The sequence below is a fragment of the Marmota flaviventris genome, chromosome 6 (genome assembly GCF_047511675.1).
Source record: "Marmota flaviventris isolate mMarFla1 chromosome 6, mMarFla1.hap1, whole genome shotgun sequence".
NCBI classification, from domain to species: domain Eukaryota; kingdom Metazoa; phylum Chordata; class Mammalia; order Rodentia; family Sciuridae; genus Marmota; species Marmota flaviventris.
In genome coordinates, this window is record NC_092503.1 from 118,014,336 (window position 1) to 118,041,530 (window position 27,195).

Sequence of the window (27,195 nt, forward strand, 5' to 3'; positions counted from 1 at the left end):
GAATTATGTCCTTTAATTTTAAAACTCACTAGTTAATTTCTATGCTTCGAACCTCTATTATGAAGCTCGCGTGCTGGTTGCATGGCAGAGTGGAGCACTTGCCTAGCATGTGTAAGGCACTGGGTTCGAGTCTCAGCACCACATATAAGTAAATGAGTAAAATAAAGGTTCATCAACATCTAAAAAAAAATACACTTGGGGCTGGGGCTGGGGCTGAGCAGTAGAGAGCTTGCCTAGCACATGAGAGGCGCTGGGTTCGATCCTCAGCACCACATAAAAATAAATAAAATAAAGATATTGCATCCAACTACAACTAAAAATCTATTTTTTAAAAAATACACTCTACTGTCATGTATATCTAAAAAGAACAAATTAAAAAATGGTGTATGTTCAAGGTTAGTCACAGCATCCCTGCATGCATCTATAGATGAAATTCCACAGATTCCTCACATGATATGGAATGATTTCCAAAACATAGGAAATAAGTGAACTGGGGCTGTGGTTCAGCGGTAGAGCACTTGCCTAGCACTTGCAAGGCTCTGGATTCAATCCTAAGCTTCACAGAAAAACAAATAAATAAAATAAATGTATTAAAAAAATAGGAGGACTGGGGTTGTGGCTCAGCGGAAGAGTACTCATCTAGCATGTGCAAGGCCTGGGTTCAATCCTCAGCACCACATAAAAAGTATTGTGTCCAACTACTTCTAAAAAATATATATATATATGGATATGTATTTGTGTGTGTGTGTGTGTGTGCGTGTGTGTGTGTGCGGTTCTGGGTATTGAACCCAGGGCCTTGTGCATGCTAGGCAAGCACTCTACCAACTGAGCTATATATACCCCAGCCCCAAAAACATAAATGTTAAAAAAAAAAAAGGAAATAAAACTGACAAGGTATAAAATAGTGTCTTTTGTGTGCCACCTATTAACGTTAAAAAATAATCTATGAAAGGAAAGTCAAGAAATTATTAACCAGGGTTGTCTGTGGAAGGATAACTGAGTGACTGGGTCATGATAATGGAAAGTGACTTTTTAATGTATATCTTTTATATTTAAAAAATTAAGCCTTGGGCTGGGGATGTGGCTCAAGAGGTAGTGTGCTCGCCTGGCATGCGTGCGGCCCGGGTTCGATCCTCAGCACCACATACAAACAAAGACGTTGTGTCTGCCGAAAACTAAAAAAATGTAAATAAAATATTAAAAAAAAAATTAAGCCTTAAGAATGTATTACCCATGAAATGCACTTTATACTTCTATGCTGGGTACAGGAATATCTATGTTCTCCAATCATGAGTGTCCAATCATGACAATTCAGTAACAATAGGATGAACTCTACATTACAGATTTGTAGCAAATCACATCTAAAATTTAGCTTCATAATTCATGGATGCCATTATTGAATACCATATGAAAGCTGGTCAGGTTTATCATAAGACAACAGTGAGTCTACACAGGAATTGAAGACACACTGGCTCCAATAGGAGTGTGTTCTCAGCCTGGTCATGAGGTTTGGTCTGCTGAAATAGTGGTCTAGCAAGGCCTACCTGTCTCCCTTACTGTTCCATGTGGCCCCAGGACAATACTTCCTAAGTTGAGTTTGGTCCCTGTCACAGAAAAGAACCTGAGGGTACCCTTGCTACATCCCCTGAATCCAAGCCTCAGGGTAGCTCTACAATCTCAAGGGACACCAATAACGTTGTTCTTCTCTTAATTATTTGGATCTCATACTTTATCAACCATACTAAAATAGGGAATTCCTACAAATGAACAATTATACAGTAAGATCAGAGATGAACAATTCACTGGAGGGTAAGCTCTGGGGGTGTTAAACCAGAGGCACTAGAAGAGGCACTCTGACTTTGTTGACGGTCTTACAGGCCATGAAGCTTTGAAAAACCTACCCAACACCACAGATCTTTCTGTGCTTCTATTAGCAAAACAAACATCTGCATAGGATTCATGACACTTTCAAGTTTCTATAGCTTGACTGATAACTGCCAGGGTCAGAGATTTGTTTGTAGTTTTAGGAAACAGCACCCAAAGCACGTTAAGGCCCTTAGTTAAAGATGATGGCTTTATGGGCTGGGGATGTGGCTCAAGCCGTAGCGCGATCGCCTGGCATGCGTACAGCCCGGGTTCGATCCAGCACCACATACAAACAAAGATGTTGTGTCTGCCGAAAACTAGAAAATAAATATTAAAAAATTCTCAAAAAAAAAAAAAGATGATGGCTTTAGCTGCACTTAGATTTGTATCTGTTTTTATTTATTTATTTTTTTTTTGTTTTCCAACTCAAATATGTTTTTGCTTTTGTTTTTTCCATTCGCCAGGACAAAATCTCCCATTTCAGTAAGTGGTAGAGGATGATTCCATACACTCTAAACTAATCTTGTGTATGACCTATCAATCAGGATGAGCTCTATCTCATATTCTTGTTTACCTGGTCAAAGAGACTTGCTTCACAGTAGAGTAGGGTGCCCCTTATAGGTTTTCCTTTCTGAAACCTCAGTTTCCTAGTCAATCCTGGTCTGAAAATATTAAATGAAAAAAAATTTTAAAATATTTTTTTAGTTGTCAATGGACCTTTATTTACTGATATGCAGTGCTGAAAATCAAACCCAGTGTCTCACACATAGCTAGGCAAGCACTCTACCACTGAGCCATAACCCCAGCTCCAAATGTCAATTTTCTTATAATGTTTGAATTGCATGCTGTGTGATGAAATCCACACCATCCTGCTCTATTCTACCTGGGACATAGATTATCCTTTCGTCCAGAGCATCCACACTGTACATGTATATGCTACCCTTTCATTAGTCATATGGTGGCCATCTCAGTTATCAGATCCACTGTCTTGGCAATGCAGTGCTTGCATTGAAGTAATCCTTATGTTAGTAACAGCCCCAGGGTGCAAGAGTACTGACCTTCCAATTCAAATATGCAGAGAAGTCAAAAAGTGCCTCCTTTAAGTGAAAAAGGTGAAAGTTTTTAGCTTAATAAGAAAAAAAAAACATGGGGCTGGGGATGTGGCTCAAGCGGTAGCGTGCTTGCCTGGCGTGCTTGCGGCCCGGGTTCGATCCTCAGCACCACATACAAAAACAAAGATGTTGTGTCCGCCGAGAACTAAAAAATAAAAATTAAAAAAAAAAAAAAAAAAAAGAAAAAAAAACAAAAACTTTTTCCCCAGTGCTGGGGATTGAACCCAGGACCTGGAGATGCTGGCAACTGCTCTACCACTGAGCTATAGTACCCCCAGTTCCAGAAAAAAAAAATTAAGATCTATGGTAAGAACAAATTTTTCACCCTTGAAATTATCAAGAAAGAAAAAGAAATTCTTGCTAGTTTTTCTGTTGCATCTCAAACTGCAAAAGGTAAGGTCACAGTGTGTGATAATGTTTAGTTAAGAAAGATAATATATTAAATTTGTGCATATATATATATTTAAAGAATTTTTTAGTTGTATATGGACACAATATCTTTATTAGTTTATTTTTATGTGGTGCTGAGGATCAAACCCACTACTTCACCCGTGTGAGGCAAGTACTCTATTTCTACCACTGAGCCACAACCCCAGCCCTTGTGCATATATTTATAGGAAGAAAAATTGCATCCACTGGGGGTCTTAGAACTGATCCCTGTGGATAAGGGGGTACACTACCATATAACCATGTAAGTGTCAGAAGGACAACTTCCAGATGCAAATCAAGGAGCATGTTGCCACAGTATGTGTTTTCCTTGACACCTTATTCTTAGGGGAAAATAATACACTCTTACTTTCTGACATACTGATTATAACTTAAGTTCCTGGAGAGCATGCCTTTTGGCTTAATTAGCACCTAACAAAGATTATACCCACAGACACAAATGATTAGTACCATTTGTTTACACAGCTGAATTTAGTTCAAATTTGAATCCTGATTCAGTTCTACTTATTGTGAATTAGATCTAATCAAAACTTTGGAGACCAGATTTTATCTATTATAAAACTATGAACTTCTTAACAGAAGCTCCTAGAAAAGAACTAAATGTCGAGCGAATGAATGAAGTGGGGAAGGAACTGAAGCCCACCAGCCTATCCCTTCCCAGCCACATTTACCATTCCCAACTCTTCCTAGCCCTGGCTGGCTGACCACTGGTTGCTTTTTTGTTTCTTTTTTTTGGTAGGGAGTGCTGGGGATCAAACCCAAGCCTTGTACATAACAGGTAAGTACTCTATCACTGAGTTATATCCCTGGCTCCTAGGCTGACCACTTTTGCTCACCTGATAATACCATTCTACCTGTCTCTGGCATCCCCCATTCATTGTTTCTTCCCAGACTCGGTTCAAGAATAAGCTTTACCTGGCTACTGTCACATTCTATTTAAAATTCTATTTAAAATTACAATACTCTCCTCCTGCAAAATTATAATACGCATACTCTTGACACTCCAGTTCTATGTTCCCTCTGCATTTAGCAGTGAAGCTATACCAGAGGGGGCTTGTCTGTAGTGTCCATCAGGGCACAGATTCATCTCCATCATCATATCCTCGTACAGCACATTCCCCAGCAAATGGCAGGCATGCCCTGGGTATAAATTTACTGAATAAAGGAAGGACTCTTACTACGAATACCACTACTCCATGTAGAGCTCAGCAGTTTTCAAAATGTTCTCAAATATATTATCTCGAATTTACTCTAAACAATTACTTACTCAACTCTCACAATAGGAAGGGATGAGGAGACTGCTCATTTCTAGTCTAAAGCAGTCATTTGGCAGATGAAGAGGCCAGCACTACTGGAGGAGTCCCAAAGGATCGCACAGTTACCTGGAAGCAGAGCACAGCCTGACACCTAAACTGCCAGTGCTCTTCCCACCATACTCCTGTCTCTTGCTTGGTACTAAAAACAGATTATTTACTAGGGTCCAATGTACTTGTATATCCAGCTGCTTATCAACAACTCTTTGATGTTCAAAAAACATCTCAGATGTGACATATTCAACAGGGAACTACTTATCTCCTCCTTCTCACAATATGTCCCCTTCTAAGCCCCCCCCATTTCAGTAAATGGGAATTTCACTCTGTAGTTGCTCAGGCAAAAAAATATGTGCGTCATCCTCAACATATCTTTCATTTGTTGTATCCAGTCTATCAGCAAATTTCAGCTGCTCCTCTTACAGAGTGAGTACAGAATCCAACTGCTTTTTGCTCTTCTATTGCTTAACTTTGGATGTGAACCACCAACTTCTCGTCTGGACCACTGTAGTAGCCCCTTCAACCCTTTCCCTCATAAGCCCCATTATAGGTTGTTCTCAGCAGAGCAGCCAGAATGATCTTTCCAAAATGTAAGTCACTTAGCTACTGAGACTCCTTTAATGGTGTCACTTAGCTACTGAGACTCCTTTAATGGCTCACATATCACTTATAATTCACAACAAAAGCCAGTGGCCTGTAAGACCCAGCACCCCCAATCCATTTCCATCACAACATCTCCTGATGCTTCCCCTCTCTTTTTTTTAATATTTATTTTTTAGTTGTAGTTGAACACAATAACTTCATTTCACTTATTTATTTTTATGTGGTGCTGAGGATCGAACTCAGGGTCTTGCACATGGGAGGTGAGCGCTCTACCGCTGAGCCACAACCCCAGCCCTGCTTCCCCTCTCTGATCCTACTGTAGCCATACTGGCCAGCTTCTTCATGTTTTTCAAATATACCAGATACAATCCTTCCTCATAGCCTTTGAGTTTGCTATTTACCCTAACGGGAATAAACTTAGCTCACTGCCTAATTTCTTACATATCTTTGCTCAAATGCCACTTTTTTTTTAAAGCAAGATGTTCTGAGGCCATTCTATTTAAAATTATAATACACTCCCCCTGCAAAATTATAATATGCATACTCTTGGCACACTCTCTCTTTTCTGGTTAATTTTCTAAATATATATTTCACTTGTTTTATCTATCTATCTATCTATCTATCTATCTATATCTGTGGTTCTGGGATTGAACCCAAGGATGCTTTACTACTGAGATACATTTCCAGCCCTTTTTATTTTGAGACAGAGTCTTGCTAAGTTGCCCAGGCTGGCCTCAAACTTGCCATCCTTCTCCTTCAGCCTCCTGAGTAGTTGGGATTATAGGCATGTGCTGCCATGACCAGCAAGAGTTCTAATTTTTAAATTTAGCTTCCTCATATCTCACAAATGGAAGAGGTCAGAGATAGAACTAAATATATTACTTAATCTAGATAATAGTACTACCTATTGATAAGAGTAATAGCAGCTCATTTGCTTTGAGGTGTTTTCTAAATTTGTACTTGTTCATCTAACTGCCCTCCCAAAACTTTATTATGATTTCTAACATTCACAAAAGCAGAAAAAAAATAGTATAATGAACTTCCTGAACCCATTACTAAACTTCAAAAGTATCCAACATTTGCCAGCTTGGTTTCCTTTATTCTCTTATCGTCTCTATCCTCCCATTAAATATTTCACCTAGCTGTTTTATTAAGAACAAGTCTATTAAGACATCCTCTGACCTTGTTGCTGCTGTATTATAAAACTACCAACCAACCTCTCTAGTCTTGCCAGAAGTAAAGCTAAAACAATAAATAAAATTAAAATTAAAAAGTAAAGCACCGGGGCTGGGGTTGTGGCTCCGTGGTAGAGCGCTTGCCTCGCACCTATGAGGCACAGGGTTCAATCCTCAGCACCACATAAAAAAATTAAATAAAATAAAGATATTGTGCCCATGTATAACTAAAAATATATTTTTAAAAAGCACCTATTCCCCCAGAAGAACAACGACTAAAAAAGTTATGGCTAAATTCCAGACTATCTAAATCAAAGGGCTCATCCATTATCATGCTTGGAAGGCTTTGGAGAAGTGGGTTGTGGCCACAAAACTTAGGCACAATCTGTTTTTACTTGTTTGCACTTGTTTGAACTTCTGAGTTAATTTAATCCAATAAGTATTTACTGATTATCTTCTAAATACGAGAGGCACTATTAAGATGCCAGAAGATAAAGAAAACCCAGCCTCTGTTCTAAATCACAGGGTGGCAAGAAAGAGCAGTACACAAATAACTAAAATATAAGGCAGATATGTTCTTTGCCTTAAGAAAGATGAAACAAACCAAGGGCAAAAATTCCTCTTTTTTAATCCACCCACAGAATTTGTAGCCCTCAGGACATACCCCCTGTCTGTATTTATTGCTGTACAGTCTGTAAATATGTTATAGGGGACCTGGGAATTTGGTGACCCACACAGAATAGACTTTGGGATGTAGATCTTTAATGTCACAGTTGCTACTCACCATCCAGCTTCTAGTGGGAGGGAAGTGGAAAGTTCTGCCAAGGGATTGGAAAACAATGGGGCTAATTCAATACCAGGGAGGCCGACACTCAAAGCATTCTACCCTGAGGGAACATACAGCTAGCAGCTTCATAAACAGGACAGGACAGTGGGAGTGTGTTCAGGAGACACGCTAGAGCTATTCTACAGGATTTCTCATGGTTCTCTCCTTGCTACCTAAAAGACCAAGATCTTGATGATCGACTATCAGAAGCCATCAAAAGTTGTCAGAGGAGGGTGGGAAAAATATATATATTTCCCACTTTGGGCAAACCAAAAAGGCAGATGAGGTTTTATGTGAAGAAAGGAGGACTGAGAGCAGAAGGGTTTCACAGGGCCCTGAGGTTAGATGTACAAGAGAGTGAAAAGGGCAGGATTGGGGTGGGAGGGAGATTTACACTATAATAAATTTGTTATCAAGATGGTGAGGAGAGGATTATTAGGGAGACAAAAAAGAGAATAGAAAGGAGAGCACTGTGAGAAAGACAGGGAGAGGGAAGGTGAAAGACAATTTCAGTTTGAAAAGGTGATCACTATGAAAATGAGGGAGGACACCATGAGACTGGGATACTGGACAGGGTGTGAAGGGAAAGGATTTTAGGATGGAAGACTATATACATTATGAAGGATGGGTTCACATTGGGATGGAAAGCGCTCATTTCACTGAAGCTGGGCATATCAGAAAGTCTCTAGATGAAAGTTCCATGGAATTGGATATGGCTAAGGATGGCACAAGTGGGGAGAGGAGGTAGAACATTGAGACTAAAAGCAGGAAGGGATCATAGGAAGAAAGACTGGGATACGAGTCTTAATATATATGGACACATGGATTTCTGGGGGTAAGAGACCTACCAGGATGAAGATTGGGGATAAAGCATCAGTGAGCTTGGAGACACCTCTGGGTGAGATCATGGGGTGAGGGCTGGGAACTCCAAGGACCTATAGCTGGGCAAAGGATGTGGAGAGGTATTCATGTTAATTAGGTTCAGGACATGCTACCCCAAAATATGGCAATTTGAGAAACTGTCTCACCTTCTCCTGGCTTTCCCTCCTGAAGCAAGTCATAAGAGCCTCATGTGATAGGTGTTTTCCCTAAACCCAAAGGACTGTCCTATTTTTGAAGGCACAGGGTCACAGAGAAGAATAAACAGGGCTTTCTGTTTCCCTGGTTTGTTACCATTAGATCACACTCTTTATCTACAACTTCCCATCTTTCATCAAAGGAAGCACAAAAATACAGGTTTAACTTTTTCTTTGGGTATGCATTTCCTTATTGAAGGTCCCGAGCCATGTAAAAAAGTTATACTAAATAAACTTGTATGCATTTCTCTTGTTAATCTTTTGTTATAGAGGCCTTAGTTATGAACCTAAAAGACATTTTCCCTTCCACATAAGGTACAAGGGTTTTATGGCAAAAGGGGCCAAAAGCCATGAACAATAGGAGGAGAAAGTCACCAAACTAGGGAGCAAAGGGTAATAGAAACCCTAGAGGACACAGAATGAGTTGATACTGAGTTTAAGAACTATAGATGAGAGCTCTATAATGGTGTAAGTGGGTTTTTTGAAGACTGGGTTTAAATCCCCATTCTGCTATTAGTGGTATGAGTTTCAGGTGTATTTCTTTAAAACCAAATCCCCCCAAAAAAGGAGAAGGGACAGGAAATGGTGAATATAATAATAATTACCTACTGGGCTTATTGATAGGTATATTTAACTTTTATATATACAAAGATTGGTAACAGTAGGTGCTCAATAAGCCAATTACTATTAAGGAAGTATAAGGGTTAAAAAAAAAGAACAGTAGTGAGAGGGACTTAGCAGAGATGAGAAGAGGATGGGGATTCCAAGATGTCAGGAGCAGTGCAAGGTATGGATTACATGGTCATTGCTGAACCCTTAGCACCCAGGACAGAGTAAGACCTATGGGTGCTCCTCAGTAAAAACAAGAACTTGGGCTGGGGATATAGCTCAGTTGGTAGAGTGCTTGCCTCACATGCACAGGGCCATGCGTTCAATCCCCAGCACCACAAAAAAACAAGAACTTACACATAAAGGTTACCCATGTGAGAGGCATGGTGCCAAGTGCATGTGTCGCTCAGTCACTAGTATCATCTTAGTAGAAGTGGACACTAAAGATTCAGACTAACTAAATGGTATGCCAAAAGTTCCATAGCTTAACTCCAGTTAGACCAGAACCTAGATTTATGACATCAATGCCCCAAGCTGAAGCTCTCAGCTATACTGCCTTATAAATAAGTCAACTAATTGGCCCTAATCAAGAGGAATGAGTATGGGCAATTAAGAGTGTACAGGGTCATGGGAACAAGGGGGAAGATTCATCAAGCAAGTGGACCATGGAGTGAGCTTGTAAGACCAAGCTTCTAGGGTAAGGGTACAGAAATGATTACAAACAATTATCTTCACTGAGAACTGCAGAATTACACAGTTGGAAGGAAACTCTGAGATCATCTAGCCCAACCTCATCACAATACTGAGGCCCAGAGGGAAGAAGGGACTTCTCCCAGGTTCCCAAAGCACAGCAGTGGCAGAATGGGGACTTGAACCAAGTCCACACACTCAATCCTGAATTTTCTGATGCCTCCAATTATTGCTACTTCATATTCATCTCTATATTCTCCTCACCACAACTGTGCTGGGACACTTGTAGGTCATGTGCTGATTGACACTGGAGGGCTGAGGGCGCAGAGAGGGTTGCCAGCAGGGTGATTTTAGGACGAAAGGAGAGCATGTAACTGAGAATCACGGGGTTACAGGGCAGACTGAAGGTTACGTAGATGAGTGGGTGGGAAATTATTGGTGTATGATTTTACAAGTGGTTACAGTGGTTTGAGAGGAGTCACTAAGTTTGTGGGGGAACACAGGGCAGTCTGGGGAAGGTTGGGGGTCACCAAGGAGGGATGTGGGGATCTTGGGGCCCTGTGAGTTACTGGGTTGGTGGGTCTCTGAGACGTACTGAGGTTAGCAGTATATGAATGAAGGGTCACCTGGTCAGGTTTGGGGTCAGTGGGTGGGGTGTGGGGTCACAGAGGTGGGAGGCGGGCACTGTCACTGGGTGGGGTTTGGGAGTCATGGGGGAGGAGTCGCAGGTGGGAATGGAGGGGCAGGGACCCTAGGTGGAGGAGGGGCCAGACCGCCGTCCAGTGGCCCGGCCGCCGGGTTAGGGCCGGAGGAGGGTGGGCACGACGGGCTCGGGATCTTCCCAGGGCCCTGCGCCCGCCCAGCCTCCCACCTTGGTCATGGTGGACCCAGTCTCCCCACAGCCACCAACCTGACAGCCCCCGAGGGCGACTCCGCCGACAGACCGCCATGCACCGGGCCCCGCCACCAGCGCCGGCCCCGCAACCCGCCTGCGCCATAGCCCGCCCGCCCGCGCGCGGCTTGCCTCGCGCGATATCCAGGTTCCAGGGCCGCCGCACTTTCCTCCGCTCTCGGCGCGCCTTTACCGGGCCCCGGAACCCGTATAGAAAATACAGGGCACGCTCCACCCCGCCCCCCCTCCGCCGCGGTGGCCGTCTACTTATCCCGGTTCCGGGGCCCCTGGAGCCCCGGCAACCCGGCTCCGAACCGAGGCCCTCGGAGCCCCGCCCGCACCGGCTAGGGTGACGCAGGCCTGCGGAGCCGAGCGCCCGGGGAGGGCGTGGTGACGTCACCACGCCGGGTCAGGGCCCCGGCGCGGCTCGGAGCCCACGGTCGCTATAGCCATCGGGACTGCTACCTGGCCGCTCTAGGGCTCGGTCTACCTGAGGCCTGAGGCTGGAGCCGGGAGGGAGGCCTGGAGGGCTTCCCGCTCTCACGTCTCACGCGGCGTGCGGGCAAGACGGTGCGCGTCTGGAGTCGGTGGCGGCTAACGGCGGGCAGGTTGTAAGGGGGGTTCCCGCGGGTCCCCTGCCGGCACGGGGCTGCCTCCAGGCCCCGGCTGCGCGCCCTCAGCAAGAACCGCGCCCTACGGTCCTGGGGCGCTTGACGTGCGCAGTCCGCAGGCATTGCTTACTGAACCTTGGAGCCAACCCCCTAAAGGAACCAATTGCAGGTATTAATAGGTCGTTATCGAAAAGGACGACTTTGAGTGGTAAGGTATCTCCTTAGGCACCGTGCCTCGATGGCCTTCGGGTTGTCGCACTCCCATTCCTGGGTCAACTCCGCTCCCAGCCTCAACACCAGCTGCACCCCTGGTAGGCTTGCAGTGGGGTGAACAGAACCCAGCCCCTTTTGCTCTTTTGCCCTCCAACCAAGGAGGGGATGCGAATCGGGCATTTTCGGAAACCTGAGGGAAAATGAAATGGAAGCGAGCTTTCCGTAAAGTGAGTAAGTGAATAAGTAAATAAGGAGGGTGGCGCACACCTGCAATCCTAGCTACTTGTAGGCTGAGGCTGGAGGACCGCAAGTTCGAGGCCAACCTTAGCAACTTAGCGAGACCTTGTCTCAAAATAGAAAATAGGTCTGGGGATGTAGTTCAGTGATAGAGCACCCAGGGTTCAACCCCCAGAACCAAAACAAAAACAACACAGAGGGGATTAAAGAACTGATAGCTTGCCACTTCAGAGTAACTGGGAGCCTGGAGGAATTATATATGTAGAGAATATATATCTATATCTCCTCAGGCTCTAAATGTTTGTGTTTTTTTTTTTTTTTTAAACAAGACTGGGGTTTGAACACAAATCGCTCTACCGATAACCTACATTCCCAGACCTTCCCCCCCCCCCCCACAGACAGGGACAGGTTGCTGAAGCTGGCCTCGAACTTGCGATCATCCTGCCTCAGCCTACCAAGTCATTAGAATTTCAGTAGGGCATGGTAAAAATAATTTTAAGTAAGTAAATTTGAAACATTTACAAAATATTGGGTTTGGGGCTTCTTAACAGTTAAAGATGCTTGGGGTAGGGGCACAGAGGTCCTGTTTAAACTTCCTCTTCTGTCTGAAGAACTTAACTGAAAAGCCTTCCCCTGTTCCTATCTTGTTTGTTTTGGCACAGCATTTCCAGAGGCGGAACTGGGACTAGAATTTTCACCATTTTCATGTCAGTGAGTGACAACTGATGGACCATTTCTATGGTTAATAATTAATCCTTTGTAGATTTCCTAGTATATAAAAAAAGAAATAGCCTGACCACTATGATGTCCTCTTTCTGTTCCTTTTTGTTGGAGGTTTGACAAGTGATTTTTCATAATACAGAGAGTATATAAGTAGCTCCTTTTTCAGCTTGGATTGTTGAGTAGAAATACAACGGGAATAGAACTAGAATGTATCCAAGTTTGTCCCCCACCACCTTTTTCCATATTAAAAATACATCTGTCCTTTGTTAGAGTCCTCCTAGAGCCTAATCTCTTGGCTGATTACCTCTCCCATCATATATTTAACAAAAAAACAGGATCTTCCCAGGGCCCTGCCTGAAGTAATGATTCTAATAATGAGAAATTTCAGGTCCTGAGGGGAACTGGCGTGGAAGATATTTTGGAGAAGAGTACTGAATATCATTTCTAGCAGTTCTGTTCCCCTAGCCACCGACAACATAGAGGGCTAGTGTTCCTCAGACATTTAAAAAAAATAGTTGGGCATGGTGGTGCACATCTGTAGAGAGCTCCTGGGTTCCACAAAAAACAATAACAACAAGAAAAAAATTCTCTAGCAGAAATTTTGTATGGTTCAATTCTCATATTCCTCATTCATTTCCCATAATTACTGTGTTACTAAACTACATAAATAATTAAAATTTTTATTGAGGATACACCTCTTAATGAGAAATTTAGTGTTTCTACCCAAGTAGCTCAGGTATCATGGATGAATATTATTCAGTGATAGGAAGATATAAGGTAAGACATCAATTCTCTCTCTCTCTCTTTTTTTAATAGACTTAGTGTTGAGAAACCTTGTTCACAAAATTGGAAAATGAAGAGATTTGTTACAATGATATTCCTCAAGTCTTTGAACTTTTAAATTGTATGCCAACAATCACAATGAGATCTATTATCAAATATTGTCAAAAATATTCCTTTAATTTTATTAAAAGCAAAGAATTGGAAACCACCGATCTTGCAAAAGGACTTATTATCTAGTTATTAGAATCTCAGTTTTAGTTTATTAAAAATCATTTTATCTGTTAACCTTTTCACTTAGATAAATGTTGTTAAACATTTATCCAAACATTTAACCATTTAAACAACAACAAAAAAACAAAAACAGTAACAACAAAATACCTGCCATTTGTGTAATTGGCAAAACCAGTCTTCATTTCAAATTGGTCAATCAAATTAGACTTACTGTCTGTCAAGAAAACATCTGACTTTATTCTTTAATTTGAAAAAATGTGTTTATAATTATTTTGAATAATATTATAAAATTACTGGGAAATTATTAACTATTGCTTATAAAATAGGTTGCTCAAAATAGTCAATATTAAATTTATAGAGAGCTAATATTAACAAAAATGGTAAAAACAAAACAACACTGTTTCTCATATCATTTGGAATAATGCCATATAATATACAGCTATATCCATCAGTTTTGAGAAATGAGATATATCCCTTGGGTAAATGGGTGGGTCTGCTTGTGTCAAACTCTGATGTTCAACTTTTGGGAATAATGAATTAATCATGTCTAAAAACCAGAAATAACTGCAGTAATTTTATGAGACTTCATGATCCAACTTTTTCTTATGTGTTTAAAAAAAGATTTGCTAAGAATTAATGGACTGAAAAGCTAGCAAACAATTTCATTCTTTGCTAGTAGGAGATAGAATATAGTAAACATTTTGTAAGATGAAGCTGGGTGTGGTGATGCATGCCTGTGAGCCCAGCAGCTCAGGAAGCTGAGGCAGGAGGATTTGGAATTCAAAGCTAGCCTCAGAAACTTAGCAAGGCCTTCAGCACCTCAATGAGACCCTGTCTCAAAATACAGGGGGCTGGGGTGTGGCTCAGAGGTAGAGCGCTCGCCTAGCATGTGTGAGGCACTGGGTTTGATCCTCAGCACCACATAAATATAAAATAAAGATATTGTGTCCACCTATAACTAAAAAAAAAAAATTAATTGAAAAAATAAATAAATACAAAAAAGGGCCGGGGATATGGCTCAGTGTTTGAGTGCCCCAAGGTTCAATCCCCAGTAGCCCCCCAAAAAAAAGATGAAATAAGAGGAGGCCTGATTGTAATGAGAATATTTTGATAGGAAGGGGAAAACAACCCCTCCCTCCCAACTCTCCAGTTTTTACACCCTGGACCATGTATTCACTGGAGGCGAGGAGTATGCTTTTGCAGAGTGGAATAAGGACTATGGTGAAAACGTGTGCATGAATACGGTGACTGGCTCTCACGTTGGTTTTAGGAAAGATTTCATATGGAAGTTAAGATTTCACATGAAAAATTATTCCCTAAAAATTTTCCTCAGACCGATTTCCTTGCGCAGATATCACTTGTAAAGTCTTCGCATACCCTTGGAAACAATTCCTGTCTTCATGTACCCCACTTTAAAATCTTATCAGTATAGGCCGACCCATACTACAATGGCTATACCTTATTCTGGAGCACCAGTGCAAGTGTCCCAGGAAGTAAGAAGGAAGGCCTGGTGTTATTGAAGTAGGTTTATGGAGACATCAAAGAGGATGGCTCCAGGAGGGTACAGTGTGATGATCAGCTTTACAGTGAAAAATGTGATTTTGTCATCTTATACAAAGATTTTGTCACACTAAATCAGACTCATAGAAGGTTAACATTATAAATTAGAATGCCAGTGCATTTATACTCACAGCCACCAAGTGGACTAGATTCTTTCCTATTTTGGAAATCTATGTGGGAATATAAGTTAGAAAGTTACATGAGCGTGGCTATTATTATCAAGCTATGGTAGTTATACACTCACTGTTTGGCATATAATAGTAGCTCAGCAATTGTGAAATGAACTCACAGGCTGGCCTCAAACTTGCAATTTTCCTGCCTCAGCCTCCCGAATAGCTGGGATTACAGGTGTGTGCCACCATACCCAGCTTCAGCAAGTCCTACTCTTAAATGGCTATATAATGTAAATATTAAATCCAGTAAAATTTCATGTCATGGAGTTGTATATTTGCGTTAATTTTATGTATCACTTCTAAGCTAGAAAATAAGATTGTTCATGTATAAAAAATTGGAGATTGCTTTCCCATGCCCTGTAGGAGTAGTGATGATGGAATGGCTAAATAATCTGTGTTTCAAAATTCCCTTTGGTGGCCAGAGTGTATTGTTGAACCAGGCACAGTGCCCCACACCCGTAATCCTAGAGACTCAGGAAGCTGAGGCAGGAGGATCACAGATTTAAGGCCAATCTCACGCAGCAACTTAGTGAAGCCATCTCAAAGAAAAAAAAAAAAAAAGGACTAGGGATATATAGCAGCACAGTGTTGTAAAGCACCCTTGGGTTCAATCCTCAGTACCAAAAGCCAACCAAACAAACAAAAATAGACAATAACAAAACCACTGTTGAATGATGTTCTGTGCTAGAGGTGAGCTATCCTAACTAGGAAAGAGTCTGAGCCACCTGTGGCCTGGACAGCTTTTGTGGATTATATTGTGGTGAGAAGGAACAGTAGTCTAAAATTTCCCTCACTCCCTATATTCCCCCTCAGGAGATAACTGGTTTTTGTTTTTGCAATACTGGGGATTGAACCCAGGGATGCTCTACTACTGTACTACATCCCCAGGCCCTTTAAAAAATTTTGTTTTTAATTTTGAGACAGAACCTCACTAAGTTGCTGAGGCTGGCCTCAAACTTGCAATACTTCTGCCTCAGCATCTCAAATTGCTGGGATCACAGACATGCACCACTATGGCTGATAGGAGGTAATTCTTGATACTTTTAAAGATAGACAGGAGACAAGCCTATTTATATTCTAAAATCAATAGGAATAAGATAAAGACTTACCAAATTCGGGTAAGTCTTCTGTCAGAAGTTACTTTGTCTCCTCAAGCCTTTTTTTTTTATTTTCAGTTTTCGGTGGACACAACATCTTTATTTTATTTTATGTGGTGCCGAGGATCGAACCCAGCGCCCCGTGTATGCCAGGCGAGCACGTTACCGCTTAAGCTACATCCCCAGCCCTCCTCAAGCCTTTTTCCAGCTCTAGAATAAGCTATTGAGATAGAGGAACAGATGCCAGGCTGAGGAGTTTCATTTAGTATTTTAATAATAATAAAAAAGACAGTACAAAATCCAAACATTTCTTTTTACAACTTCAGATACATATTTTTCCCCAAGTGCAAAATACTCTATGAACTGCATAATTTGCTGTTTATTGTTGATTGTGTAGGAGATGCTTTATCGGCAGCAGTGGAAGGCAGATATAAATACAATATTTTGAGATTTCTTCTGTATTAAAAAAAAGCCTCCCACATGATTATTAATGATGATTATTTGAAACTTCAGTTCAGCTCACACAGAAGAACAAAGTTCTTAGTTGTTCAAACTGCTACAATCTGTGTTGTCTAGATAAGCTGATAATAGAACTGGGTTTTATTCCATCTAATCATACAGTTTCTTAAAGGATTTCTAATCCAAATAATGGCCCAAAGACAGGGTATGCTACCTTTGAGACAGGTCAGATTTTAAAATATCCTTGCTGTTGCTTGCTTCCACTTTGCTCTTACTATATGTAAGAAAGAACATTTTCTGCTTATGGTCAGTATACTTTGTTTCCCTAGTTTAAGGCTGTCATATTGAGGTTAAGCAGCAAATATAAATATTTGAATGCTCCATAACGTTTTTTGACGTGTTGAGATACGACCAACCTCCTAATCCCGTCCAGAGTCACCTCAAACATGCAATATGGGCAACACAAAAGACCAGGACTATACTGCGAAACTTGCAGCAACAAATCTGAGTCTCTACCACCTCCAACTGCCAAACCAAAGCAATCACAGCTCAGTGTCAAGACTTTGGGATTTTTTAGGCCCAGGGTGCTCAAGTCCAGGTTTTGAGATATTTTCTCTAGACTCTGAGAATTCCCTCAGGCTTCGGGATGGGCCTGGCCTGGTAATACCCAGAGGCGGAGAAGTGAAGAGGAGCTGCAGCGCTGCTGAGGATCTAAGTGCTTTTCTGATACACATCACTTGGTGCTTGGAGCTCTCATCAAAATGGCTTCCCTTTGCCAGACGAAGATCAGGGCAGGCTTGGTACCAAGATGAATGAAGCTTCACAGTTCTGTGGCCCTATAAGCACCCCATCCTGCAGGGAGGCCTTTGGGTCACTTCATAAAGAATTCCTATGTACACTATCTCCCATATTCTTCCACTGGTAAAAACCTCTTTAAATGTCTGACCTGTAAAGCCCTAGAGAGTCCCTGAGTGTTGACTCCTCTTTAGGTCCACTTAATCCCTAGTTTGAGCCCCAGGGCTAGTTCGTTCCTCTCTAGTTTCAGCAGCAGCTTTGCCTGGATTCTTAATTCCCAACTTGGATGACCTAAATTAAATTTAGTGGACAATACCAAATCTTTACCTGATCACCAAGATCTGTCTTGATATCAGTTAAAGAGGCCTAGTGGTCTATACTTTCCATATTGTGGAACTCATTTGCAGGTCTCATAAACTATGAAATAAATGATTGGAAGAAGTGTGTTTATGTGTATGTATGATAGACAGGAAAGGAAGGGATCAAGGAGAAGCCAGATCCTGAAGACATAAATTGGAAAGCACCTTCACTGTTTGGCTTTCCAACAGAAGCAAAATGGTAGGAAAAGAATCAGAAAGTTATCCTAGCTTCTGGTGGAGAATTAGGATGGTCAAAGTTGATTCAAGTAGTTTTCATGGCACTTCCTGAGAAGTAAACATTCCTACTAAATGACCATTTCCTCTGAGTAGATGTAGCCATTTAACATCTTCACAATAGTCCTCTTAGACCCATCCCTACGGGCTGTGGTGTTGACTACTGATGTCAGGGGATCTAGTTGTGCCACTGGCCATCTACTGCTAAGGCTTGTTTGGCTAGTGAATGCTACTGATGAGGACTGTCAGGCTCCCTTTATTTAGTGTTGGGTCTCCTGGGGGAACAGTAGCCTGGGACAGTCATCTAGAACTGGACCAGAGGAGTTAATTGGTAGCCTTTAACTGACTAGGACTACAGCTTTGAGGGAACTAGAAAACAATCAAAAATAATTTTACAGGCCATGATTGGATTAAGGGTGGAGTGTGTGTAGGGTCTGGGCTTGGGCATAGATTTTATTCTTCATCCTTTTGAAAAACAGTAGTTTGAAACAGGCTTGAAGTCAACTCTAAGAGGGAAATGGCAAGGGTAACTCAGGAGCCTGACTCGGCCCCTTCCCTGGGATTTGTCCTGGTCCTCTTCCATGTACACACCAGGGCAAGACATGAAGACAGGGAAAGGATGGAGGTTTTCCCGACTTGGGGTAGAGAATCTCTGACCAATTCCATCGGCCTCTACAATCATGAGGTCCATGCTGAATCCATGGAGAGGTATAAAGACAGCAGGACTAGTTTAAAAAACATGTCCCTCTCCTTCCTGCTTCATCTAGTTCCCCAAATTACTATCCTACACATCAAATGCCTCCGAGCTATAGCCCTGGGTTAGCCCAGCTGAGGGCTCTAGAGGTCTGGGTGGCCACTAGTAGAACAGACAGATCAGATGCTCCAGGACTCAAGGTTCATGAGATTTAAAACTGATACTTTTCCACTCCAAACATACACTCCTCTCTCATGGGCAGCTATAAATAGGGTTTGCTCTAATAGAGGAAAGAGAAACAAAAACAGAAAACAAAATTCCTCCCTCTAGACAACACAGAAAGACTCAAAATGATTGCACTTATTAGATATGGACAGGGAGGGCAGGAGGCTCGCCAAGTGCACACATTCCTCTTGCTGCCCACAGCCTGAGGCCAGAGGTAGGTGGCTCCAGGCTGGCTGCAGAGTGGGGTCCTCTTTGGTGGAGCCCACAAGCCACCTGGGGCCACAAGGGAAAGACAACGATGGGGCAAGGCCCAGGCTGGCTCTGGTCAACAGCTCGATTTCTTTAAGTACAACACTTAGAAGGGGAGTAAGGCTCCCCCAGGGAGCACTTGGGCAGGCAAGGGTATGGCTGGGCCAGGGAGGACAAGTGAGAAAAGGGATTAGTGTTGGAGGCTGGCTTCCAATTGTGCTGTAGTCTAGTCCTTTACGTGATACAGATTCTTTTCTGTTTTCTTTTGGCAATGCTTTAAAACCTGCTTCCTGTCCTGCAGAGCTATAGTCTTTCTCTCAAGAGTCACAGCAGCACATCAAAATGTACTTGGTAATGCCTGCTGCTCCCCTCAGTCAGCCGGTGTCCACCAGCCCAGTGGTGTGGGCCATTTGTAAACGCTTATGCAGTCAACCCCAGTCAGACATGTAGGGGAAGAAAGAGGAGCTGTATAGACAAGAAAGCCAACTGTGTGGGTGGCCAGGGCTCCAACTGTGTGCCTCAGCAGACTGGTGCTGGCATTAAGTTGGTAGGTCAAAGGCTTCTTTGGCAGGACTCTGGGCTGTTAAAAGTCACCCTGGGGAACCCAGCCAGGGGACATTTTGGCTCCTGACTAGCAAGGCACAACCTTGTAATGGCAGAAGTCCCTCTTTCCCCTCCCCATTCTCTAGTAGACCCACTTCCTTAGTGGGCTTTTAGCACCCTTCCAAGCTGACCAGGGATGTAAGCTGGTAAAATGGGCAAGGGAGGGGGCAGTGCTGTCCCTTCGCCCCTCTGGGGAATACAGCCAGCACTGGATGGCTTTTGCAGTGACCATGTAGGAAGAGAGAAACCAGTAGTGAGTGAGTGAGAGAGAGAGAGAGAAGGAAACTAGAAAGAAAGGGAGAGTGCCTGGTCTGTATAGTGATACTTTCCTCCAAAAAGAGGAGAGAGTTCCTTGTCTGAGGGTAGGGGCTGCCGGCTCTGAGGGTTAAGGAGTCTGGGGGCTAAAAAACCTGGGTCTCTAGACTATAGGCACTATTTGTAGGGCCTCAGGAAGCTGGAAACTTTGGAGCGAAGCAGCTTGATGAAGGATTTTGGCAGCATCTCCTTGTGTTTCTCTGTGTACTTGAAGTAGTTCTGGGGGTGGGCCAGCACCTCAAAGAAGGCTTTGATGAGCTTCTTGTCCTGCAGAGGATGGTAGGTGGCAACGTGAGCCTCAGTGTCACGGGTGGGGAAGAAGAATAGCCAGCCTCAACTCGGCAGCCCCTCCCACATCTGATACATCTCACATTGAGCATCCAGAGGTGAGCTGCGGACTCCCTTCCCCACCATCTGCTGCTTTAGAATCCCCCAACTCAGTGGCAGCTCCAGCCTCAGTCTCCAATCAGTGGAACCGTCCTGATGCCTCTTTTGCTCACAACTTTGGCAAATCCTGTTGCCTCTACCTTCAAAATATCTAGGGTCTGACCGCTTCTCACCTTCCTAACTGGTCTCCTTGCTTTGACCCTCCTACCTTTGACCCTCCATAGACAGTTTTCCCCCACACTGACTTTGCGGGTGTTTGGTTGATCCTTTTCCTATTTGAAACACTTCTCTGGGTTGGTTGTTTTTGGGATGAGGGTCCCACTATATTGTCCAGACTGTTCTCAAACTCCTGGCTCAAGCTCCTAAGAAGCTGGGACTACAGGAGCACACCATCGCACCTGGCCAATTTTTTCTTTTCTCAGTGCTGGGGATCAAACCAAAGTCTTCCTGGATGCTAGGCATTTGCTCTACCACTGAGCTACACCCTTAGCCCCTCTGGCTTTTATCACTTGTGTAAAAGCCAAGTCCCTTCATAGTACATTGGCTACATGCGATCTGTGCCCCGCTCGTCCTCCTCTATTCTTCCTCACCACGTGGAGCCACACTGGCCTTCTTAGGTTCTTAAACATGCCAAACTTCTCCTTAGCTTGGAATATTCCTCCCTGGTCTTCTAATGGGTATTCCCTTGACCTCATTCAGGAGTCTCTTCTCCTCAGAGGCTTTTCCTGACTGCCCCTACCATCTGTGACATGTGTGGAGCCTGGTAAATGCCAGGCACTGGGCATTGGAACTCAGATGATCTGGCCCCTAGGCCGGTGCCCTTTCTACTACATTCACTGGTTTCTCTAACCACTTTGATCAGAATAGCTGTGCTACTTATGCACATACTTATACTATGGAACTGGTGTTCCATAGTATATCTGATTTGAAATAATGGTTCAGATGCATAAAGAATATTTGAAAAGTATTGCTAAAATTATACTCCTTGAAGTTTTTTCATCACAAGTTTTAGATTTTTCATATTTTATCTCAATGATAATATAAAATTATGTTACTAATAATACAAATTATGTTACTACTAATAAAGACAGAACTTTTTTGCAGTGATAACTCATGAAGCATGATTGTACAACTAGACTGTAGTAAGATGTTTTCAAATTTAGATCCCCTGACCCAAAATTTCTGGTCTATTCTTCAGTGTTGGAAATATTTCTTTTCCTGTACAGATACATAGGGGCTGGGGATGTGGCTCAGTGGTAGAGCAAAGGCCCTGGGTTCAATCCCTAGCATATGCACAAAAAAGATATCTGTCTATCTATGAATTGATCCTGACAGAGGTGTGCTAACCTGCTGCTTCTCTGTGGGAGTGGGGATGGTAAAGGGAGGAAGGGGCTTCTGTAAGAGCAATTAAGTACAGAAATAATTTTTCCTGTATCCTTGGTGGCAAAGATAGGAGATATTTCTTCTCTTAGCCTTCTCTTTATCTTCCACCTTTCCCCCTAGGTGTAATGGAGTCTGGGTGACAGTGTAGACAGCTTTCCCACAGGGCAGGTTGTTTAACTCTGTGCCTCGGTTTCCTCATTTGCAATGATGAAACCACCTACCTTGTAGAGCTATCGTGTGTATCAATTGCAAATATTCACATTGGCCCTTAGCATGTTGCCTGCGCACTGTCACATGCTCATTATGTTAGTCGTCATTGTCAGTATTCACTTGCCTTTAAGATCTCCTGGTGGTTTTCAGAGGCATAGAGTCGGCCATCCCGCACAATGTCTTCTACCAGCTGCTCGTAGTCTTCTGCAAAGTTGATCAAGGGAGAGGGGCTGAAGGGTAGGAGCTCATTCTCCTTCCCTGGCTCCCTCCCAAGACCTATGAGCCTCTCCTTTCTTGCCCACCTCCCTGGCTCTCCTGCCATCACTCACCATCATAGGTAACATAGGGAATCTGGAAGCCACGGGCACTGTTGGCCTCACTTGTCTTAAAGTTGATCCAAAGCTTCCTGGACCGGGCGGTGAAGGCAATGGGGCGCTCATAGGTCTGGCAGGTCTCATAAGTGGTGATGGAGGATGGGGATGCTGGCAAGGCAAGGAGCAGGTCAGTGGAGCAGCAGGGCAGGCTACCCAAGCCCTGCTGGAATTAGGGCCATGGAGTTGTGGGCAGAATCAGAGGCTCCCACCCCTGAAAACACACACACACACACACACACAGACATACACACACACACACAGCCATAACCCCACTCCCACTGCACCCTGAGTTCATTCCACAATGCCTATTTAAGTCCAGGCACTCACATAGAGTGTGTTTTTGTGTTTTGTTTTTAGTAGTATTAAGGATCAAACTCATGCAAGGCAAGCACTCTACTAATTTGCTCCACCCCCAGCCCTAATGTATGAAATTTGACATTTAAGTGAATGGATGGCAAAAATGCTAGGATTAGAAAATGACATAGGTAATAGCATTGGTGTTCTAGCCCCAGTGCTGGCTTTCTTTCTGTCTTTAATTTTTTTTGGTATTGAAGATTGAACACAGAGGCACTTTACCACTGAGCTATATCCCTAGTCCTTTTTATTTTATTTATTTGTGGTGCTAGGGATTGAACCCAGGGCCTCGTGCATGCAAGGCAATCACTCTACCAACTGAGCTATATCCTCAGCCCTTATTTTTTATTTTGAGATAGGGTCTCGCTAAATTGCTTAGGACCTCTCTAATTTACCCGAACTTGTGATCCTCCTGCGTCAGCCTCCCTGGACTCTGGGACTCCAGGTGTGAACCAGCATGCCCGCTGGCTTTCTTAACTCTACTTTCCACCAAAGCTGCTATTTTCCTTTGTTAGTTCCTCTCCTTAAGGCTTCCCTCACAATTTTGCTCTCATGGGTCTCTAACTTTACTGCCCCACTTCTTCCTGTACCAAACTTGATTTCCCTCCCAGCCAGATTCAGACTTCCCTTCCCTGGCCCAGCTCTGTAGCCACCCACAGTTCTTTCTCATGACGAGGACGTCCCCACACTCGTCCTCAGATGGCAGGAAGATCTCAGGTACCACGATAAGGATCTTGCGCTTGGGTGGGGGGTTGATGTTCCAGATGCACTCCACGCCGGCTGGGTAGTTGCCCGGGTAGTTGGGGGACTCGATATAGCCAGTGAACTCACCTAGCTCCCCACCACACTGTCGATCTGCAGCCAAGCCCAGTGGATAGAGCGAGAAAGACAAGGGATGTCAGTGGGGAACCGGGTTGGGGATACTGAAGAGTACTGAGGTAGAAACAGACCCAGGGCAGCCTCATTCTAGTTCATCATCCACTTCCCATATTCTGGATCCACCATCCTTCCTGCCCTGCCAGTACCTTCTCACTTCACTTGTCTTTGCCTCCCTTTTACCTGTTTCTAGGGAAAGGATGCCACAGGGCTCAGCCTCGCAGCGGGCCTAGAGATCCGGGGGTATTGGAGAGGTGTGGAGAAGGGAACTTTCCTGTCCATCCACCCACAGCTCTGCTTCCTGTTGTTTACCCCTCCTTTCTTCCCCTGCCCATTGCTCCCAGGCCTCTACCCTCTTTCCCACAGCTGGCCTGCCACATACTCTTGCACTGGGTCACACTGGTAGAGCCATCAAAGTCAGTGCTGGTGTTTCCTGGACAGCGGGTGCAGAAGTTCTGACGGAAGTCAGGCTGATAGGAGCCCATGGGACAGCGGATACAACGATGGATGCTGGTGTTGTAGTAGTGCCCTGGGGAGCACTGGACTGCAGGCAAAGGGAAGGGGCAGGAATCAAGATGACAGGCACGGGGGTACTCTGGGTTGTAAGGTGGGCAGGTCCTATTGGTCATGGTGAATCAGGAGATTGAAGACTCCAGAGTTCTCCCGGGGTCTTAACCTTTCCAAGTCATACCAGAATTTAAGCCCAAAGGGAAAATAGTTTTACAGAATGGTTAGCTGCAGCACTAATCTTTTTTTTTTTTCCAGAGACTGAGCATAGTGCTGAACTGATAGGGAAACTCATCCCAATGAGTGCCGGTGGGGAATCAGCCGCTAGTTCTCCAAAGCAGAAGGGAAAGTGTTCATTTTTTTGTGATCCTCAGACTTGGGCTGGTGGATGCCAGGATGGCTCCTGAGAGGGACAGTGTGGCTGGTCAGGCAGCGGGGCTGTTTCTGTTTGGGGGAAGGTGGTAGGGCAGCATACTCAGGTCTGCTCTGGGGACTTGGAGACAGTTTTTGAGTATTTGGGGTTGGGGCGTCCCCTAGGGGGGTAAGTAGCTTACTCACCCTTAGTTTCACAATCTTGGAAGGAGATGGCCCCCTCATGCTTGGTGGTGAGGCCCCCACCACATGGGAAGCACAGGGTCCGTCCTGCTTCAGGTTGGTAGGTGCCACGTGGGCATGGCTGGCAGGGCTTGAACCCATCCACAGAGTGTTGGCCAGGTGGGCACTGACCTGCAATGAACCAAGGGCCCAATTCTCATGGGGATGGTCCTTAGTCACCCATGGGGTCCCCCAGTCTCAGGGAACAGAGGCACACAAACAGAATGTCAACTAGGAGAATGGCCTGGAGCCTGGGCCTGCCCTTTGGGAAATCCCATGCCCATGGGCATCCCAGTGCCCACCCTAGCCCAGTCTACATTGTTTGTTCCCCTGGCACCTGCACACGTGGTGATGTTGGTGGCTCCAAGAGGCCCGTGGGCATCACTGCCAGGGCAAAGGTCGCAGGAGAGCTGCCCTTCTCTCTCCTGGAAGGTGCCCGCTGGGCATGGCACACACTGCTCCGTCTGGCCGTGGTAATACGTTCCCTGCGGGCAGCTGACTGAGGGAGAGTCGGCCGTGCTAGCCCCCCACCCTCCATTTCCCACCCCCCAGGCCTAGGATTCCCTTTCCCGCTCCCCCAGATTTGAGGAGAATCTCTTTGCTAAGTAATAAACAGAATCCTTAGAGAGCTGGAGAGGTCAAATCCGTGTGCAGGAGAGTTGCTGGCCCTGCCTGGTGTCCTAGATTTTAGCCTGAGACTGGGGAAGGGAGGACGGTGGGCAGGAGGGTCTTAGCTGCCTCATAATTTGAGAAATGTACCTGAGGCTGTAAAGCTGGGCCTGCCCCACTCCCGTGCTCCCCAGCAAGTTCCCTTACCACACTTGGTCCCAGCACGATGCTGCCCAGGCCTGCAGACCTCCACCAGCTCTGCTCTCTCCCCCGATACCGGGCCTGGCTTGTGGGCTAGTTCATAGTCGAGGCCCGCTAGGCGCAGCAGGAAGCGGTCCTGGTTGATGGACTTTCTGAGCATCTTCAGGGATCCTTTCAATCGCCTTTCCATCCGCTGTCGAAGGCAAGGCAGCCCGCAGCCAGCTGGCGGTGGATGGTGCGAGTTGGAGAGCAAGAGAGAATGGCATAAACAGGAGGGCCGGGGAGAACAGGCTGGAGGTAGGAGGGCAAGGTTTGGGGACTAGTTCTGGACTTGTCATTACACGGGTTCTGCCCCTAGTACAGGCTGGTCCCTTCCTTTGGCTGGTGAGACCTGTGGTTTCCCCACCTCTGCCCTGCCCATAACAGTGTTCCCAGTCCCACCTGTAGTTTCTTCAGCTCTGACCTCTGCTTCCAGTTCTAGAGTGAGCCGGGTGACCTCCTTGCCTGGGGGGGTCCGGGCCCGCCGACCCTTGCCCTTCCGAGAGGAGTCACACTTGAGGTGAATGAAGGTGACCTGGCAGTCAGAGCAGGGGGCACCACCTGGGGGAGAAGTCTTGTCAACTCCAGAGGTGCCCTCTGGGGACAGGGAAAATTCTCCCTCCCAGTTCTCACCTCTACCCCAACCCAGACAGATGGTACCAGTAACTACAACTCTTAGTCTAGGATACTAGTTAGTTGGCGGAGGGGAATAGCCTGGGACTTCCTTAGGTCTTATGCCTACAATTGTTTTTTCCCCTGCTCTGTCCAGAGTTTAGGGTGCTGGTGGTTTTCTGGAAGAAATCTCACTAAGCAGAGGAGAGGAGGGGTGGGGAGAGTGGTGGCTAGAAAGCCCATTGAGGTGAGGTCCCCAGTCCAGACCTGGCCCCAGGATTCTGCCAGGCTCCTCCATTTTGCCTTTGTTTCGCAGGTGCAAACGGCATTTGGCGTCTTTGATCTTGAAGGAGGCCCGCTGCTTAACCGACAGCACTGCAGCCTCTAGAGGGATGGCAGAAGCTCAGTACAGCATAGGGGTCCCCCGGGGTGAGGGCTGCTGTGGAGGGTGTTACAGAGCTGGACACCAAACAGGGGACTTGTCTAGAGTAGGATTGTGAAAGCAATATGGGGATCAGTTGTTAGGGACAGAAGGAGTGAGGCAGCAGGGCTAGAGAATGACAAAGCCAAGAAGGAGACTCAGGAGAAAGTAATGAAGAGAAATAAAGGGTTGATACAGGAGGGGAGGGGAATAGGGCTTCCGGGCTGGTGCTCACCATGACAGTGGTTGGAGTTGGTGCTGTTTCCAGGGTGGCCAGCTCGGGCTGGCGCAGCCTTAGGACTGGGGGTACCACAGCTCACCGTGAAGCCATTCTCGGACTCTGAGAGAAGGGGCCCATCACCATTCTGATCTTCCCCCAAGACCCCTCTGGTTGGAAGAATCCCAGGGGAGCAGAAGAGCTGCTGGAAGGCCAACCTTTTCTCTCCCCACCTCCAGCCCTC

General features: G+C 44.8%; 2 protein-coding genes and 1 long non-coding RNA gene across 6 annotated transcripts in view; 1 reads left to right on the plus strand and 2 right to left on the minus strand.

Annotated features, from left to right (window-relative positions):
* Znf76 (zinc finger protein 76) overlaps nt 1–10,869 on the minus strand; it is a 34,764-nt gene extending 23,895 nt beyond the window's left edge. Inside the window, exons 1-2 of one of the 3 annotated variants that reach the window (XM_071613470.1) lie at nt 10,625–10,869; nt 8,188–8,280 (exon numbers count right to left, since the gene is read on the minus strand). The gene's annotated coding sequence lies outside the window, so the exon portion shown is untranslated. The remainder of the gene's footprint in view (nt 1–8,187; nt 8,281–10,624) is intronic. The other 2 variants (XM_027943513.2, XM_027943514.2) reach the window with 2 other exon arrangements.
* A 165-nt stretch (nt 10,870–11,034) lies between these two features.
* LOC139706042 (uncharacterized) lies at nt 11,035–17,932 on the plus strand. The gene is made up of 2 exons (XR_011707756.1): nt 11,035–11,386; nt 16,313–17,932. It is a non-coding gene; the product is annotated as an uncharacterized lncRNA (long non-coding RNA).
* A 2,028-nt stretch (nt 17,933–19,960) lies between these two features.
* Nucleotides 19,961–27,195, minus strand: part of Scube3 (signal peptide, CUB domain and EGF like domain containing 3) — a 31,875-nt gene continuing 24,640 nt past the window's right edge. For both annotated transcript variants that reach the window (XM_027943746.2, XM_027943745.2), the window contains exons 12-22: nt 26,970–27,074; nt 26,581–26,697; nt 26,104–26,262; nt 25,669–25,884; nt 25,190–25,351; nt 24,817–24,984; nt 24,134–24,295; nt 23,533–23,730; nt 22,477–22,629; nt 22,272–22,351; nt 19,961–20,434 (exon numbers count right to left, since the gene is read on the minus strand). In XM_027943746.2, coding sequence (XP_027799547.1) covers nt 20,285–20,434; nt 22,272–22,351; nt 22,477–22,629; nt 23,533–23,730; nt 24,134–24,295; nt 24,817–24,984; nt 25,190–25,351; nt 25,669–25,884; nt 26,104–26,262; nt 26,581–26,697; nt 26,970–27,074 — 1,670 coding nt within the window. In that variant the 3' untranslated portion in view covers nt 19,961–20,284. The remainder of the gene's footprint in view (nt 20,435–22,271; nt 22,352–22,476; nt 22,630–23,532; nt 23,731–24,133; nt 24,296–24,816; nt 24,985–25,189; nt 25,352–25,668; nt 25,885–26,103; nt 26,263–26,580; nt 26,698–26,969; nt 27,075–27,195) is intronic.